This window comes from Phaenicophaeus curvirostris, chromosome 2 (genome assembly GCF_032191515.1).
Source record: "Phaenicophaeus curvirostris isolate KB17595 chromosome 2, BPBGC_Pcur_1.0, whole genome shotgun sequence".
In the NCBI taxonomy this organism is placed as follows: domain Eukaryota; kingdom Metazoa; phylum Chordata; class Aves; order Cuculiformes; family Cuculidae; genus Phaenicophaeus; species Phaenicophaeus curvirostris.
The window spans coordinates 28,399,308-28,418,383 of NC_091393.1; the positions used below are offsets into that span (position 1 = coordinate 28,399,308).

General features: G+C 43.0%; 2 protein-coding genes across 3 annotated transcripts in view; both read left to right on the forward strand.

Moving 5' to 3' along the window:
- Positions 1-19,076, forward strand: part of RNASEH1 (ribonuclease H1) — a 77,148-nt gene that overhangs the window by 45,968 nt on the left and 12,104 nt on the right. The gene's annotated exons all lie outside the window — the stretch shown is intronic.
- Positions 1-19,076, forward strand: part of COLEC11 (collectin subfamily member 11) — a 42,815-nt gene that overhangs the window by 18,677 nt on the left and 5,062 nt on the right. For both annotated transcript variants that reach the window (XM_069851603.1, XM_069851604.1), the window contains exons 2-4: positions 762-917; positions 7,458-7,529; positions 18,517-18,588. In XM_069851603.1, coding sequence (XP_069707704.1) covers positions 788-917; positions 7,458-7,529; positions 18,517-18,588 — 274 coding nt within the window. In that variant the 5' untranslated portion in view covers positions 762-787. The remainder of the gene's footprint in view (positions 1-761; positions 918-7,457; positions 7,530-18,516; positions 18,589-19,076) is intronic.

Genomic DNA, 19,076 nt, shown 5'->3' on the forward strand with positions numbered 1-19,076 from the left:
TTTCTACAGGCCCCCTACATATCGACGTTTGATGGCCCTTGCACTCAAACTCTATTTCTGTGCTATGGTTTTCTGAGATCTCTCTTCAGAACCTAATATCAGGCAAGCCATTTCACTTGTGGGCTTAGGCAAGGGTTATGCTTCAGAGGTGAATCTTTTGACGATTTATTGAGGACTTTGATGTAACTTCATTGCATGGTATTGTGAAATATTACCTCCCTCCCAACCCTCAACGAGTTGCATGATGGCTATTGTATCAGGCAATTTACTGGGCACAGGTTTCAGTGCTCAGGTAGATGGGAAGTGAAATTTAGGCTTTTAGGTTGGTCTCATTGTCTGCTAAATTGCCTCTTTAGAGCAGTATCCACTCTTTCTAAGTGGCAGCTTAGTACTAACATCTTTCAGTGCAAGCCCATGTGTTATATTTTCTCCCTTCGCCTTTCCCGATCCTTGCCTCCAATGAGAAATTGTGAATGCAGGATTGCCTGTCATTAGCCTTGCTTAATCTCCATGACTAAATATCTTCTGAGCTTAATTTTACCCAGTCCAGTGTCAAAACAAACTGCTGAATGCGCTGCTGCGTGTTTCGTGTACGCCTGTGGAACGCACAACCTGCTCAGAGGACCTGCACGTGTCCTTCTCGTGCCGTGCGGGTTATGACACACAAAACCACGCTGTATTTGTAGAAGGATGCTGCCTATGTTCAGAACTGTTGAAAGTCTTTGGAATTCTTATAACTGTTTATTCATTCTTTTGTTTAGGAGTCAGTGACCTGCAAGTGCTCATTATGAAGAGAGATCTGGTTTTCTTGGTGACTCTAATTAGCCTTGCCTTCCTGTCACTGCTAAAGTCTGGATATCCTCAACATATTGCAGAGGAGTCCTGCTCTGTTCAAATCCTTGTTCCAGGCCTCAAAGGTAATGTGGAAATCTACTCCATCATTCAAATACTAATCCTTTCTTTCTAACAGGCTCATTTGCACCGCTGACTGTTTCTAACTGAGACAAAGAAGATGCCTTTCAGTTGTCCTCTTATTTGTCTGTTTGTAGCCTCCTTAAAATCAGAATTTTAAGGTTCCTAAGATGAACTTCAGCCTGTTAAAATGAGCACAGATCAGAGAATGTGTGCCAAAGTTTCCCAGACTTGCTTCTGTTGAGTAGTGCTTGGTACTCTGACACGCTGCCTGGTTGCTTTCTGTGTTTATGCTCACGAATGGTGCACAGACACAAAGACTGTAAAATCAAACCTTACTTTATATCTGGAAAGGTTTCCAACTGCCATTTTGTGAAGTACTAATGCGAACTAGTTTGTATTTTCTAGTCTGCTTGTCTTCCCTTCCTTTATAAATGTTCAAATGCCCTTTAGAAGACAAAAAAAAATTAATTTAGATTTTTGACATTTCTATAGTTTCTGTTTACAAAAGCAACACTTTTACAAAATGTGCACCTAAACTATTGCCCAAAAAAGAGGCATAATAAATTATTGATCTTTCTGTAGCAAAAAAGTATTACATTAGAGATGAAATCAACGGCTAGGAGGAATTAACATTTTAAAGAGGTAGCTTCCAGTATAGTGTGAAATCCTAGCCTGTTTAGTCAGTAACAGAAACTTGTTACGGAGGCTCTGCTATTTGTGCTGAAGCGTAACATCTGACAGGCTGAGAGAGTCGGGGTTGTTCAGCCTGGAGAAGAGAAGGCTCCGAGGAGATGTTAGAGCCACCTTCCAGTACCTGAAGGGTCTACAAGAAAGCCAGGGAGGGGCTTGGAGGGATAGAATGAGAGGCAATGGGTATAAACTGGAGAGGGGCAGATTTAGACTAGACATAAGGAGGAATTTCTTCACATGAAAGCAATGAGGCACTGGAACAGGTTTCCCAGGGAAGTTGTATCTGCCCTGTCTCTGGAGGTGTTCAAGGCCAAGTTGGATGGAAATCCTTATAGGGAAGGTGCTCCAGCCCTCGGATCGTCCTTGTAGCCTCCTCTGGACCTGTTCCAACAGCTCCATCTCCTTCTTATGTTTAGGATTCCAGAACTGGCCACAATACTCCAGGTGGGGTCTCACAAGAGAGGAACAGAGGGGCAGAATCCCCTCCTTTGCCCATTTATTTTAAAATGTATAAACAGAAAGGCAGCCTGGCCCTTACTCAGAAGGCAACCCCAAGCCAGGAAACAAAAAAAAGGCCTGAAAACCATCATGTATTAATGATTTCACTGCACTTCAAGAATGCAAAAATGAGAGAGATTGATGTACAAATTTGGTGAAGCACAAGATGTCCTGATACAGCCCCAGCTAATGTGAAATCCCTAAAAAGCTGTAAGTGCTCCAGCTACGTTGTCAGAGGGCTGTCACTGGCTCAGAGAACTGGTAATGAGATTCTCCTGTCCTCCGCTGGCACGACTCCAACCCATTTTGGTGGCCAAGGCTTCCTTTATGCAGAGCGTATTTGTGGCTGGGTGCCCAAGTTTCAGCTCCCACACAGTGCGATTCGTTTACTGCGGCTTTCAGATCCTCCCCATCTCGTCCTCTGTGCTGCTGGAAACATCTCCAGTGATGGAAGAACACAAACCCGGGCATGAGTCAGTTGGAATTTGGGATAAAACAGGTACACGGAATGATTGGAAGACATGAAGGAGACCATGGGATGCGTGAAAGGGAAAAAAATGTAGGAGAGGTGGTGCAGAAAGTGGAGCCCAAATGAGGAGGTGAAAGAGAAAGACACCAAGGAAAAGTACCCAAAAGCAGGGGAGCGTGATGGTGAAATGTCAGAAGAACAGGAAGAGCTAAAGGGAAAAGAGAAAAGAAAAGCACAAAGAATGAGACTGAGAGGAGAGACTGGAAACTAAAAATAAAAGAAAAGAAGAAATAAGAAAATGACACAAAGCCAATTAGGAGCCCGCAGAATAAAAAGGGGTATCGGAAGGGGGATGAGATGAGAATGCAGGTGGAAATGAAAGATGAAGAAAGCCAGTGAAGACACTAAGAATAGAAAAAGGCACAAATGAGTTTAAGGTCAGCAGCTTAGGTCTTAGGGACTGATTTATTTTTTTTTTTATAACCTCAGGAGAATAAAGGCATAAGATGAAATGCAGAAGGGAAAAATAACGTGACTCTGAGAATCCAGACAGCAGTCATCCGTATTTTAGAAAAACAACAATATTAATAGTGGGAAAACTGTGTTGTGTGTGAAGAAGGGGTAGATGATGAAACCTCTCTGCGTTGCTCACTCATGTTCTTCCTAAAGTCCTGTTCCTCTTGATAGGCCTATGAGGCTGAAGTTACTACTATTGAGGGGAAAAATTAACGTGTAACAGTCTTACAAAGCTTGAATTCTTGGTTTTCTGCTTTGTTATGTCTCCCTTCTAGGATCCAAAGCAGTAATTGTCTTAATAGTCTCAGCAACATACCATATCTAAAAAAGTTGATGCTACATAAATAGAATAAACCCAATCTTTTTACACCCACACTTGTTGTGTCTACTCACACAGGGAATCTGAGTAACGGAAGAAAGTTATCACCAGCCAAAGAATGCTTAATAGCTCACATAGAATCATAGAATAGTTTGGGTCGGAAGGGACCTTAAAGCCCATCCATTCCACCCCTGCCATGGGCAGGGACACCTCCCGCTGGATCAGGGGCTCCAAGCCCCATCCAACCTGGCCTTGAACCCCTCCAGGGATGGGGCAGCCACAACTTCTCTGGGCACCTGGACCAGGGCCTCAGCACTCTCATCGTGAAGAAGTTCCTCCTTATGTCTAGTCTAAATGTGCCCCTCTCCAGCTTTTACCTGTTGCCCCTTGTCCTATCAGAAGCCTTTGTGAACAGCCCCTCCCCAGCTTTCCTGTAGCCCCTTCAGGCACTGGAAAGTCACTATAAGGTCTCCTTGGAGCCTTCTCTTCTCCAGGCTGAACAACCCCAACTCTCTCAGCCTGTCCTCATATGGGAGGTGCTCCAGCCCTCGGATCATCCTCTTGTTGAGGATTCCAGAACTGGACACAATACTCCAGGTGAGGTCTCACAGGAGAGGAATAGAGGGGCAGGTTCCCCTCCCTCGTCCTGCTGGCCGCGTTGCTTTTGATGCAGCCCAGGACACCGTTGGCCTTCTGGGCTGCGAGCACACGTTACTGGCTCATGCAGAGATTCTCATCAATATGTTGATGTAGTTACCATTTGGTTTGCTATTTCGTTACAATAGATGGCACAGCTCAAGGCAGGTGGGATTCAAACATAATCCCAAAGAATTCACAGAAGGATTGACAGCAGTGTTAAGATACATTATTTGAATGATCAAAATCTCTCAGGCACGACAGGGCAAGAAACTTGTAGTAGTGTCAGTGCTGTGTCTGATACCTGTGACCCTGCTGTAGCTCGGTTTGGGACTCAGGCTAAATATCTCTTTGGGTTGTGGGCTGTCACAGCTCTGTGGGGCACGGCTGGATACCTCTTGCCCCATCTCAGCTGCGTGACCAGGGGCTGCGTTGCACTGAGGAAGAAGGTGCTCCCTCCTGCAGTAGGGCTGGAGTCAAGGAGAGCCACCTGGGATGGAGAGGAGACTGAGTACAAGGGACTGTGGCTGCTGGAGCAGGAGCAGTTGGACCATGATGCACTGATCCCAACCTCCTGCTCTGAAAGGACCAGATGTGACATGTGGTACAAGGGCTGAACATCAGAAGAGAGATGAAGAGATGTCTTCCTCTAAATTCATTTGTTTTTCACCTTAATTCAGGAATGGAAAATTAAAAGCTAGTGTTAATTGGCTATAAATTAAATTGTATTCCTTGGCAGCAAACAGTTTTGTTGCCCATGACACCCGCACAGGCTTTGCTTCCCCAGCTTGCGCAGTGCTCAGGGTGCATCCAGCAGAACCAGGGACTTAGACACAGCAAAGCCGACTTGGACCACTAGTCGGTCCCTCTTGGCCAAGGTTTTGCTGTTTAAAAGAGCTGACAGCAACAAAAATGGTCTGTAGCTGGGCCTGTACCGGGGTAACCTCCTCCCAGAGAAAGTTTCTGAAGCGCCCACGCTGAGGAGTGCAGTGTCATCTTATTATCAGAATAAATGCAGGCAAGTGTAATGGCCTGAAGCAAGAGTGATCTATTTTATTGATCCCTAATGCACAGCTTTCACTCTGAAGAACGTGTAAAGCAATCGGCTGTAATAGCCTGCGCTCAGCCTCCAGGGAGCAGGGAAAAGTCGTTGTCAGGATTTATCTTTGGGAAGCGAAGAACTCATAACCAGCCTTAAGGGGGAAAGGCAATCACACAAAGCCTATTGGTTACCTGATAATAAAAAAAGTGACATTCCCAAATGTGCCAAATAATAGCCTGTTTCATACTAACAATATTACTCGCTGGGGATTATGTGAAGTTTGTCCTCATTAAGGTCAGAGAATGGCCTATTTTTGCATGTTTGAAGGCAGGGAAGATGGGCTGGAGCCTGCTGGCAGCCTGGAGAATGAAAATAGAAGAGATGGAGTTCAGCTCACAGCCGCCTGCATCCGCAATAAGGAGAGAGAGAGCTGGGAGCTGCATATTTGCAATGTACCATGTTTCAGCATGTTTTTGCGCAGCATCGCTGTGGACCCTCTCTGAAGCACAATTGCCAGAAAGCAGAGCTTGATCTACACCAGAGAGCAGAGCTCAAGTGGTACATGGTAACCAAAGCTACATCTTGAATCCCTTGTTCAGTCAAGGGAATGACTTTGAGGTGCTGGAGCACATCCAGAGAAGAGCAACAGTGCTGGGAAAGGGGCTGGAGAACAAGGGTTATGAGGACCAGTTGAGAGAACTGGGGTTGTTTAACCTGGAGAAGACAAGGCTGAGGGGTGACCTTATCACTGTGTAAAACTGCCTGAAAGGAGGTTGTGGAGAGGTGGGTGTTGGTCTTGTCACCCAAGCAATAGATGATAGGATGAGAGGGAATGGCTTCCAGCTGCCCCAGGGCAGGTTCAGATTGGACATCAAGAAAAATTTCTTCACCAAAAGGGTTCTCAAGCACTGACAGAGGCTGCCTAGGGAGGTGAAGTCCCCATCCCTGGAGGGGTTTAAAAGACAGGTAGATGAAGTGCTTAGGGATATGACCTAGTAGTGGACAAATACGGTTTATCCTGATGATCTCAAAGGTCTTTTCCAACCTAGTGATTCTATGAGTCAATGAACTGTTGACTTCCCTACTGTGGTGCTCCCTTCAGCTTCCTGGAGAGCTGCTAACGCTCACTCTCTCTTGTAGAAATACAGCATTGAGCCTTCAGGTGAGTTTTGCTGGCTCTGGCTATTAGATCCTGACTCTTTCTTTTCTGTAGAAACCACAGAGCCTTCTCCTTCACATGCCTTTTTTTTTGTAAAGATGGCTATGTAAATCATTCCCTAAACTGTTTGTTTAACAGATTTTAGTTTTATGTCAATGGCAAACTGGAACAGTAGGGGGAGGAACAAAGTAAACATCCCCAAATTGCCAATGAAAGGCACAAGGGGCAAACATTTACAGAAACTGGTGTTTAAATACGCTGAATATCAATGCACCATGAGTCACATGCAGACAAGTACAAGGCACAGTGGTTCGTTCCACAGAGATTAAAAGGCACAGTATGTAACTGAGACGATGGATTAGGAGATACTAAAAATGATAATTTAAATGAGGGATGTAGGACGTAACAATGCCTTCCTGTAGGCCTGATCCATCCTTACTCCGTAAATGGCATAAACTTTTTTCTTTTCTTTTCTTTTTTTTAATTTGATATTATTGTTAAGCCATTTTCACCAGAGACTTAAGCGTGTCTTTAGCAGATACTCAGGAAGTGTTAAGTGAACACAGAAACAGAAGTTTATGTGCTTGTTGGAGCTTAATTCTGAAGCTTCTACTTGAGCTTCTCGCTGGTACAAGTTATAGGACACGTGGGAATGGTTCACAGCTGCATCAGAGGAGGTTCAGATTTGACATTAGGAAGCATTTCTTTACTGAGAGGATGATCAAACACCAGAACAGGCTTCCTAGAGAGGTGGTCAATGCCCCGTGCCTGTCAGTGTTTAAGAAACATTATGTTGGACACTGAACCACATGCTTTAACTTGAGCAGCCCTGAAGTGGTCAGGCAGTTGGACTGGATGATTGTTGCAGGTCACTTCTGAGTGGAATAGTTTATTCTATGCTAAGTGAATTGCATTGTTGGGCTTTTGGGAGGTTGATGATATGAATAACTTCCACAGAACTAGACCCATTGCATGAGAATTCAGTAATATATTGACTTTGGCTTTGTCAGTGTCTGTGCCAATTGTGGGAAACTGTTCTCCACACATCAAGTAAAGCCATTAAATCAGACCCCATCTGCTTTTATTTTCCCTCCCTCTTTTTATAGTAGTTTTTTATTTTCTGTATGGAGAATGGCAGTCTTCTCACTGCCTTCAACAGAAAATAGTCTTGGTTTAATATGATTCTTATTTTTGTTTCTTCTTGTATCAACAGGGGAGGCTGGAGAAAAGGGGGAGAAAGGTGCTCCAGGTCGTCCAGGCAGAGTTGGACCTCCAGGAGAAAAAGGTAACTTTGTTAAAGAAGATGTTTTGAAAGCCATTCCTGAACAAATGCTGCCTTTTATTTTTTTTTTTTTGGTGAGGCTATGATGATGGTGAGGCTCCTCTCCCCTTTTCCTGTGTGATTAAATCATCCTTGGGTATTTTTTAGGTACCATTGTTTAACCCTGATAGGCAACTCGGCCCCACCCAGCCGCTCCGTCACCTGAGTGGGATGGGATAGACAATCGGAAGGGTGGAAGTGAGGAAACTTGTAGGTTGAGACGAAGACAGTTTAACAGGTAAAGCAAAAGCTGTGTGTGCAGCCAATGCAAAACAAGGAATTCATTCAGTACTTCCCCATGGCTTTGGTGCTGTGTTAGCACTGCTCAGCAATAACTGAAACATCCCTGTGTTGTCAACACTGTTTTGTTCTCAAATCCAAACCGTAACACTCTGCCAGCTACTGTGAAGAAAATTAACTCTTTTCTAGCCCAGATCAGTACAACCATATGCACTCATTTGTAGACTAACTTTGCTTTCTGGTCAAAAAGTTTTATTTTAGGGAAAAAAAAAATTTGTGATGTTTTAGAAAGATCTCGGTGAAGAAAGACATAATGTCTCCATCATAATTTGCCTCCTGCAAATTAAAGCCTCATATCAGATAAGAAAGAAAAAGTAATGAGCCTCAATTTCCTTTTTTTCTCATTTGAGTTAATGTGAATGCTCACAATACCTTAATAAAAACCACGAACGAGGGCAATAAGACAGAATACACTGAGATGCTCATGAATGATTCCACATTTCTTTCATTGCAGTTCAGTAATATTTATGGAAAGATGGTGGTAGGGCTGTTTGCATTGTAGTTCAAAAATATTTGGAACTCTTGAGAGGGACGGTGTTCAGTAGTGTTTTTATACAGCTGAAATGTAGCATTTCTGTCTAACAGGTAATTCTGCCTTTTCACATTTGGTTTTCTCCTGAAGCATGGGGGAAATGTAACCTTCATAATTTTTCCAGGAGTTGCACATGACAGGCTGAGAGAGTTGGGGTTGTTCAGCATGGAGGAGACAAGGCTCTGGGGAGACCTTCCAGTACCTGAAGGGGCTACAAGAAAGCTGGAGAGGGACTTTTTACAAGAGCATGGAGTGATAGGATGAGGGGGAATGGCTATAAAATGGAGAGGGGAAGATTTACACTAGAAATCAGGAGGAAATTCTTCACACTGAGGGTGGTGAGGCCCTGGCCCAGGTTGCCCAGGGAAGCTGTGGCTGCCCCATCCCTGGAGGGGTTCAAAGCCAGGTTGGATGGGGCTTGGGCACCTGATCCAGTGGGAAGTGTCCCTGCCCATGGCAGGGGGGTTGAAATTAGATGATCTTCAAGGTCCCTTCCAACCCAAACTATTCTATGATTCTATGATTCTGAAAAATTCACGGTAGGAGCAGTCAAAAGCTTTTATTTCAATATTGACATTGAACAATTGACATTCCTGTCGTCACAATGAAGAAATTCGTTATTTTTACTAAACTGAATTTACAAGCTTCCTTTCAAAGCAATCCCAGTAGTAATCTACGCTTCCTTATGATGACACATGATCCATTATACAGTTCTTTTAGACAATCATGGGAGCATGATACCTGCAGTTTTCCCTGGCACCGACATCCGTAGCTAAAGCTCTCCCCCCTGCAATGCATTGAAAAAATTATAACTCCCATGAGGTGTTTGCATGTTCAATCATGTTATTTCACTTACAGAGATGTACTCTTCAAGGACTCTCATAAAAAATATTGGAAACTAAAATTTCAACTCTTGCAAGGTAACACAGAATGAAGAAAAGTTAAAGTACCACAGAATAATTTAGGTTAAAAGGTCATAAAGAGCTCATCTAGTCCGATTTCCTGTTTAAAACAGGGCACTCTTCAAATTTAGATCAGGTTGCTCAGAGTCTTGTCCAGCAGACTTTTGAAAATCTCCAAGGAGGGAGTTTCTACATCCTTTTTGATAAGTCTGTTCACAGTGTGATCGTGAAAGACCTTTTCCTTGTGGCCAACTGATATTTTTTTTGTTGTAAGTTGTGATCCTCACATTTTGTCTTTTCATAGAATCACAGAATCACCACGTTGGAAAAGACCCATCGGATCATCGAGTCCAACAATTCCTATCAAATACTAAACCATGGCCCTCAGCACCTCATCCACCCGTCCCTTAAACACCTCCAGGGCAGGGGACTCAACCACCTCCCTGGGCAGCCTGTTCCAGTCCATTTTGCTGAATGTCTTTTCTAAAAGAAGGCTGCATCTTCTTTACAAACCCCTTTGAGATAATGAAAGACTGTACTTAGGTCCCCTTTTATCTTTCTCTTCTCCAGGCTAAACAAAACCATCTTCCTCAGCTGGACTCCAGTTTGCTTGTCTTGTACGAGGGCATGAAAATCTCTGGGTTCTTTTATTCAAGGAGTTTTTTTTAGCCAGCCATTGGCCAGTCTGTGCCAACACATTGCAGATGAGGAGCTTAGCATCAGGCTGAACTCATGATGTTTCTGTCAACATGCTCCTGCAGCTTGTTGAGCTCCTCCAGACTGGCAGCTCTACCCTCCAGTGCACCAACCACTCCTACCAGCATGAGGTTTCTTGCAGACTTACAAAGGATCCTTCCACTTCTTCCTCTCTGGCACTGATGAAGGACTGGTTCCTGAGGAATGGCACTTGTTATCGGCTGCTGATTAGATTTTGGCAGCCTTGCAACCGCATCAGCTAGCCCTCTCAGTACTCTTGAATGCCATTGAGCGCTATTGACCTGTGTACAACCAGGTGAAGTAGTCCCTAACTTGATTCTCCTCCACCATGAGTAGCACGTTCTCCTCAGATCTTTGCTACCACACATGAAGAACTGGGAGACCATAAAGAAGATCTTGCCAGTGAAGACCAAGACAAAGAAAGCACTAAGTACTTTAGCCATTCCAGTGTCCTTCATCATTAGGTTATCTTCCTTCTTAGCAGAGTTCCCCTGTTATCCATGGTCTGTTTTTCACTGCTGCCTTACCTGTACTGCTTTTCTGACCCTGCAGCCTTGATCATATCCTCTTCAGACTCCTCCATACAGGTGAGTATGGAGGCAGCTCTCCTCTCCTTATGAGGCAGCTCCCCCATCTTCTTCATGTTTCTGGTGCCCTCCTCCAGTCTCCCGTGTCCTTCCTGAGAGACAGAGGCCAGAACCACACCTATGTCAGGTCCGTGTCTGGCTTTTACACAGAGCAAAATCACCTGCAAAAATGAGCTTTCCTTTTGTCCTTGGTATCTTGTCTGATGATGGGCAGCATTTTGTGGGCTTTGGGGGTGCTGCTAATGATTTCAGAGCAGTTCTGAAGTTTTAAGTGACAGGTCTTTGTTTTGGCACCATGTAAATACGGTTTAAATTATCTATTCTTAATGTCCCTAGGCAATACTTTTACTTACACAGAAGCCCATCTGCTGTCTTTTTGTCCACGCAGTTTAACACAGGTTTCTCAAAATGCCATTGAGTTCAGGTGGAAATGAAAGATGCTTTTGAACCAGATACCCACTTTGTGAATCCACAACTGTCAATGTCAGGACTTCTATATAGAATCCTGCCTGAAGCACTCCTTAGTGAGCAATAAATTCATGTAAAAGTTGACTCAGAAATTTAAAGGGTTGATTGATTACATATTAATGAGCAATCAGTAATACTAAAATATAATTTAAAATATTATTACCTCTCTTTAGAATTTGATTATACAAATGACTGAGCACTCTGGCTCCAATCCAGTTAAATTAATGAATCTTCTCTCACACTTAAGAGGCTCTGCCTGTACTAGTAAACTAAATGCCTGGGACTGTTCCCTGGCAGTGGAAACCAGGTGGCCAAGAATGGTACCCTCCATAATATTAAATTGTCTTACTCTTCAAACCAGGATAATCACTTGCAAGCTGTTCATTCCGTTACCTCCCAAAATCTGCTCTAGTTTTGTATTGGAAAGCATTCACTGGCACAAGGTGAAACGGTGCCAGGCAACGTGCTAGCCCAGCAAAGGCACAGGAGTCAGTTGATTTCCACGCCCCAGAATGAGAGAATCTCATGAGGTTCAACAAGGCCAATTGCAAGGTCCTACACATAAGTCGGGGCAATCGCGGCTTTAATACAGGTTGGGAGATGATGTGATTCAGAGCCCTGAGGAGAAGGACTTGAGGTGCTGATTGATTAGAAGGTCCACATGAGCCAACAGTGTGCACTCACAGCCCAGAAGGCCAACTGTGTCCTGGGCTGCATCCAAAGCAGCGTGGCCAGCAGGGAGGGAGGGGATTCTGCCCCTCTATTCCTCTCTTGTGAGGTCTCACCTGCAGTCCTATGTCCAGTTCTTCAATCCTCAGCATAAGAAAGAGATGGAGCTCCTGGAACAGGTCTACAGGAGGCTACACAGATGATGAGAGGGCTGGAGCACCTCCCATATGAGGACAGGCTGAGAGAGTTGAGATTGTTCAGCTGGGAGAAGAGAAGGCTCCGAGGAGACCTTATAGCGACCTTCTAGTACCTGAAGGGGCTACAGGAAAGCTGGGGAGGGACTTTTTTACAAAGGCCTGGAGTGATAGGATGAAGGGCAATGGGTATAAACTGGAGAGGGACAGATTTAGACTAGATATTAGGAGGAATTTCTTAACCATGAGAGTGATGAGGCCCTGGCCCAGGTTGCCCAGGGAAGTTGTGGCTGCCCCATCCCTGGAGGGTTTCAAGGCCAGGTTGGATGGAGTCTTTAGCAGACTTGTCCAGCGGGTTTGGAATTAGATGATACATGCTGCTCAGGGAATATTCACAGTATTGTATTGTTGTTGAAATTTGTGCACATGGAATTTTCGGCTTCATAGATGGGATCACGACTTAGTCAAATAATTGAGTTCACTCTCAACATGGGAGTGCACAGTGCAACAATCAGGGCAAGTGAGGGAAGTTAGACTTACTAACTTCACAACCCAAAACTTGCAGTGCCGTATTCTCTACTTTTGTCTGAATCAGCCATTTCACTTGATCCAGCAGTCTATGCTTTACATAAGGCCAACACAGTTTTAAATTCTGCTGACATGCTCTGCATCATAATGGACCTATACAATTAATTAAAAGCAATGAGGAAGATAAGTGGAATTTAACCTTAATCAGTGCCCAAAGACATCAGGATGTCTTATGTTACCCTGAAACATCAGGCCACTCAGAACCAGTTTTATTTTCAGTAAGCACCAGAAGGTTTTAATATTTATAATCATAGAATCATAGAACGGTTTGAGTTGAAAAGGACCTTAAAGGTCATTTAGTTCCCACTCCCTGCCATGGTCAGGGACACCTCCCACTGGACCAGGCCTCCCAAGGCCTCATCCAACCTGGCCTTGAACCCCTCCAGGGATGGGGCAGCCACAGCTTCCCTGGGCAACACGTTCTAGTGCCTCACCACCCTCATCATGAAGAGGTTACTCCTTACATCTAGTTTAAATCTGCCCCTTTCCAATGTAAAGCCATTACCCCTAGTGCTATCCCTCCAGGCCTTTTTACAAAGATCCTCCCAAGCTTTCTTGTATCCCCTTCAGGTACTGCAAGGTCACTATAAGGTCTCCTTGGAGCCTTTTCTTCTCCAGGCTGAACAACCCCAACTCTCTCATCCTGTCCTCACATGGGAGGTGGTCCAGCCCTTGGATCATTATAAGTTTCTGAACTACCAAAATTTGAAAATATCATGGGGAAAGAATATGATAAAAAACTTTGTAGCACTTTCAAACCTTTTCAGGTGGCAAATGCTGGTTGAAATTAATTTTCTCCAACTACATAAATTACCACCTAGGATTATCCATTGTTTGTTCATATAAGATGCAGCTGTGTTGTAACCACTATTCCCTAGCCTATCACCAACCTTCAGGGGCATGGATAACTCAGGTTATTTAGTGTAAAGCAGTACCATAGGCTATCATAGACTCATAGAATCACGAGATTGGAGCAGAACTCTGAGATCATCAAGTCCAACCACACCTATCTGCCACTAAACCAAGTCCTTAAGTACCTCATCTGCACATTAGAGAAAAATGTTTTCCTAATGTCCAATATGAACCTGCCCTGGTGCAGCTTGAGGCCATTCCCTCTTGTCCTATTGCCTGTCACTTGGGAGAAGAGTCCAACATCCTCCTCTCCACAACCTCCTTTCAGGTAGTTGTAGAGAGCAATGAGGTCTCCCCTCAGCCTCCTCTTCTCCAGGCTAAACACCCCCAGCTCTCTCAGCCACTCCTTGTAAGACTTGTTCTCCAGCCCCTTCACCAGCTTTGTTGCTCTTCTCTGTACTCGCTCCAGGACCTCAACATCCTTTTTGTAGCAAGGGACCCAAAACTGAGCACAGTATTTGAGCTGCAGTCTCACCAGTGCTGAGTCCAAGGGCAGAATAACCTCTCTGGTCCTGTTGGCCACACTGTTTCTGATCCAAGCCAAGATGCCATTGGCCTTCTTGGCCACCTGGGCCACTGCTGACTCTACTCAGAATTTTCTGATTTCCAGTTAGTTGCTAATAGTTTTAAAAAGTTAATTGTTATTAAATCCTTTAAAGTCAGGCTAAATATTTTCATTTGGAATACTGACTGCTGCAAAACTATGGAGGTACATTAGGGAAAAACATTGTAAGATTGGTTTATATTTCACATTCTTTTTCTATGTATCCTCCGCTTATTGCTGCCAAAGATGGTACTCGAGACAACAGGCCCTTGGTCTGGTTTGGTACACTTCTACTTTCGTTGTTATGTTTGTGTCCATAATGTCCACTCTGTCAAACCATGAAGAATTTCTATCATCGGATTTATCTTCAAACCCTTAAGTTTGGGAAGTAAAGTACTGTTCTCTTCTTCTGTATGGCAGAATTCAATTTGTCTGTGAGAAAGGAAATTTCTGTTTCTGCTTGATTTGTCATTTTGACACCTTTCTCTTTTATTTAAGTGGGTTTTTTTATCTTCTGTTCCAGTTAATCCTTTCTGGAGATTCTCCATACTGTATGAAGACCCCCATTTATAGTGTAGTGCAGAGCCAAAGCCCTTATTTTACCTCTGGTTCTCCAGCCCACTATTGATCTCTGGTATTTTATTTCTTCTCTTCTTTGTGGGCCTCAGAACTCTACCAAGAAGATAATTTAGAGTTTCCTCTCTTCAGTTCCTTCCAAAATCCTTTAAGTCTTCTAATTGGTTTCAGTGCATATCACCTTCATCTGAGAGATGACAGATTACTTACTTCATATTCTCCATTCAAACTTTCAGTTAAATTTCCTACTTCTGGTCTACGGAGATTTAAGTTCTTTCATTGTCCTTATTTCTTCCCAGCTGTCACTTCCTGATTTCATTACGATTTTCAGGCTGTGTTGTTCACAATCATAGGGCCACTAAAAAGGATTTTACAAAAGGTATTAAAACTTTTGAAGCCCTCAAGGCAGATGGGTCTCTTGTGGAACCCTGTGATTTATTCTGCAGAAGAAGCAGAATAAGCAAGCCCCTAAAGAAGAAGCAGGGGTTAGTCTCAGTAAGGGAAATACAAATCCAAACAGTTCTTTTAATGAGCACAGGAGACTTAATGTATGTCTTCATTGTTTGAGATAACACACTTCTGAGGAGATCACGTAGCTTTTACTGGCTGTTACTGAGAAGCAGTTCATTTTCTGGGCAACATTTATGAGAAAGAAAGTTAAGTAATTTTGTATATTATATTTTATTTATGAGTTATATCTGTATGTTTATTTAATTTCAGGTGTAGCATCCTCAAAAGAGTTATTATACATCAGAAAGCATTCAAACATATGACAATCTGTTAGAGTAATCCCAATTCATAAATATCCACAAGAAGAAAGGTCACTTTCAGAGCAATTTGATAAACTCATTACAATCTGGTACTTAGAGATTTTCAAGGAAATACTCTTTCAACATACTATCTGTATTGTATAAACATACAATGGTAGCATCAGTAGCTTTGTAAGTTGCACAGCCCAGTGAATTGTGTCTTTAAGCCATGAATCTGCTCTGAAATTGAAGCTATGTTCCATAAAGTAGGTCTTTGGCTGGCTGAGTGGATTACTTCCATTCTTCCTGTAGGAATATATAGCATAAGAGAAAAGTATTTTTGGTTTCTTGTAAAACTTTCTGATTGAGTCCACCTCCAGGAGTGACCAAATCTGATGCATATTGGAAACAAAGAAAAATAATTGATTGTAGTACTTGCTAGTAATTAATTAGACCAACAAACCACAAATGTTTGTTTTCTCTTTTGGCTGCCCAGGGAGGTGGTTGATTCACCTTCCCTGGAGGTGTTTAAGGCACGGATGGACGAGGTGCTAAGGGGCATGGTTTAGTGTTTGATAGGAATGGTTGGACTCGATGATCCGGTGGGTCTCTTCCAACCTGGTTATTCTATGATTCTTGGTTCAGAAGAAGTTATTTCTTCCTGACTCATGATGTCAGAAGTAAGATGGTTGAGACTTCATGGAGCAATAGAGGATAGCTCTTTGCCCAGTGGTGGTCAGTTTACGTTCTGAAACTTGTCATTGATTGCATTTTAAGTTATAGATAATGATGAAATCAGTCATAAAATTATCCAGCTTTTAAAAATTTATAGAGGAATGCATGACTGCCTGCCCAGCTGCAGTAACAACAGAAGACAACAGACCTTCAGTTGTTGTAGATCCACAGCTGGAGCTGAGTTGTGGCAGTTTTCACAGGTTCGGTTACTGGATCCCTATGGTAGATTTTTCCTCCCAACTTGCTTCATAGATTCCTTGTTCTTGTATAGCAGGACAGTGCATAGGAGGTGGTACTTTGAGCAAAGAAGCAGTCTTGACTGGGACAGTCATGGAAAAAAAATGAATTAGTATTTCCTAAAGTAGGCTCTGTCTTGGATTTAAGCAGGGTGGGAGCCTCAGGAAGGCATTTGGCTTCTCAGGCCCATAGTCCCTCCATACCTGCTTTTCCATCAATATGTGATACAGTAGGAAATCTATCTCATATAACATAGCTGTGCAGCTGTGCTGCCTCCAGACCACATTTCTCCTTGAAATTATGATATAAAGAGCCCTAAATCTGATGGCAGCTCATTAATATCCTCAGACATTGCACCTAGGAAAAAGCACCACCCACGTACATCGAGATGCAGTATACTTTCTGGAGGTTCCTCGGGCCGTAGGGGCTGCAGCATCAGGAGATCTGCCACATTCTCTGCACAGTGGGAGTAACAAAATGCCAGGTCTCATTTCATAGGTTTCAGAATGTCTCTGTAAAACAAATCAGGGGATCCTCTCTAAACCAATGACAGAAGCAAAATGTCGTTTTAAATCTCTACAAAGAGCTAATTGCAGCTAAGGATCTCACAGAGTTTAGTGATCATAAATAGCCTAATTTAAGCCAAACCTTCCAGTTATGTGCAAGACTGCTGTACTCCAGTAGGTGACTAGTGCTTATGAATGTCTGTCAGCTGCTGAGCCTCTAAACTTATAGTATTGTAGCTATTGGGGTTGAAGAAGGCTTTGCTATTACAGGATAAAGTTCTTCTCTCAAATTCACACCACAAAGTTAATTATTTTTCGTAAGGTTTGTGAAACGCCATCCAGAAAAGCCGTATGACATAACAGGCATATTTCATCTGTTTTATTATTTGAGCTCTGGAGGACCTCAGATCTTTTACATCAATACTTGGACTGTGGCACACATTTTATTAGTAACAGTGTTTCAGCTTGGCTTCTGAAGACAGTGATGGCAAAGAAACTGCGTGTTCCAGCACAAATTCTGTTTCCCCTGAAGCCATTCTAATGCTCTCTTTATATCACTCAGGAAAGTACAACTTAGAGAAAAGAGGTCAGTCAGACCGAGTGCATAGAGCTGTCTTATATTAAATTTCTGAGTATGCTTCGTGGACAGACAGAGATAGGTGACAGTTGCTGGTTCATGCAGATTTGTTGACAATTTCAGTTGGTACCTAGGACAACTCTCTGTGGCCAACTCTTTGTGGCCAACTCTTTGTGGCCAGCGCTCCACAACCAGCTCTCCACAGGACAAATCTACATGGCCTACTCTCCGAGGGGCAAATCTATGCAGAGAGCTGCAAATCCCAACCCTAACCCTAAGCCTCGCCACGTAGAGTTGTCCCTGTGAAGTGTCGGCCATGTAGAGTTGTCCCACAGAGACTTGTCCTGTGGAGAGTTATCTGCTATGGAGACTTGGCTGTGGAGAAGTGCCCCTTTCTGTTTCAATTGACCTTAAGATGTGGACAGTTAATTTTTATTTGTAAAAACAAAATGAAAATGATTTTTTTTAGCAGCTTCTTTGCTACAACTGAGCTTTGAAGTATTCTGTTGGACTGTCTTTGAAATTAGTAACATTCAACATCGCTGGTTTGAATCAGACTTTATATGAACAAGTACATGTGTCTGTGTATATACGTGTGTGTGTCTGTGTAAGAAATCCATTAATTTTCATTTTTGATTAATATAATCTTCAAATGCAAGAGCAAAGACTGAGGATGTGACTGTTTCCATGGTGTTTATGTTGTATAAATAAGCCATTAAGCCCAATTCAGCCCTCAGTTATGGTGGGGCTGCAGTGTTAGGTGAAATTGTTGTCTGTGCTTGGATCCTGCAGGTCTTCTCAACCCCATGGTAGTTTTAATCCAGTGATCCATGTTTGGATGGAATCTTCCTCATTTCCAACATAACTCTAAGTCTTCTCACCTCCATGGTAGTTTTAATCCAGTGATCCAATGCCTCTCAGCCAAGATCCATTCTCATTTACATCTGCGCGCATTGTTAATGTTAATTGCTTTGCAAAGATGAAGTTGTTGTCTCGGTTGTTGTAAGTTCTTCACAAGGAGTGAAGTGGAATTCAGTGAATATTTGGGATATGATGTGTTTTTTCTCATTGTAAAAACTGATATTGGTGACACGCGGGAATCTGAATGAATTAGACTACGTTGCTACCTTGAGTCTTTTGTCTCTCTGTTATGTACAGGAGAAATGGGGGACAAAGGGCAGAAAGGCAGCATCGGACGGCATGGAAAAATCGGTCCTATTGGTTCAAAAGGTATGCTTAGTTCAATTGTTTCTCCATTTGTGTTTCAGGTGAAAAATCTGTGATTATTTCTGTTCGAGAAAAGTTTAGTGGCTGGAAAAAAGGTTAACAGGTCACAGAGTTTCTGTAATAGGAAGCTGCCAGCCAGATGACTGAGATCTCTCAGCCAGTTTCCTTTCACTTTGATGAGTATGTATTTATCCTTAAAGCAGCGTGAGAATCCTGGTTTAAGGCTAATTAATGAACTTTGTGCACCATCACACAAGTGTGGGCAGTTAAGAGAAGCAGATGGGAAAATGCTCTGTATTTTCACCGACTTTTAAGAGCCGAAGGACTTGAATTCTCATCTTGCCAACACCATAGGCTCCCTCTGTGAATCTCTTTAAGTCATTTTGAACAATATTTACTTATATTATGAATATAGATTGTGAACATAGATTTAGGCTCCAGTGTAGCAAATTTAGCCCTTTTCCCTCTGCAGCATCTGAACTTATTGATTC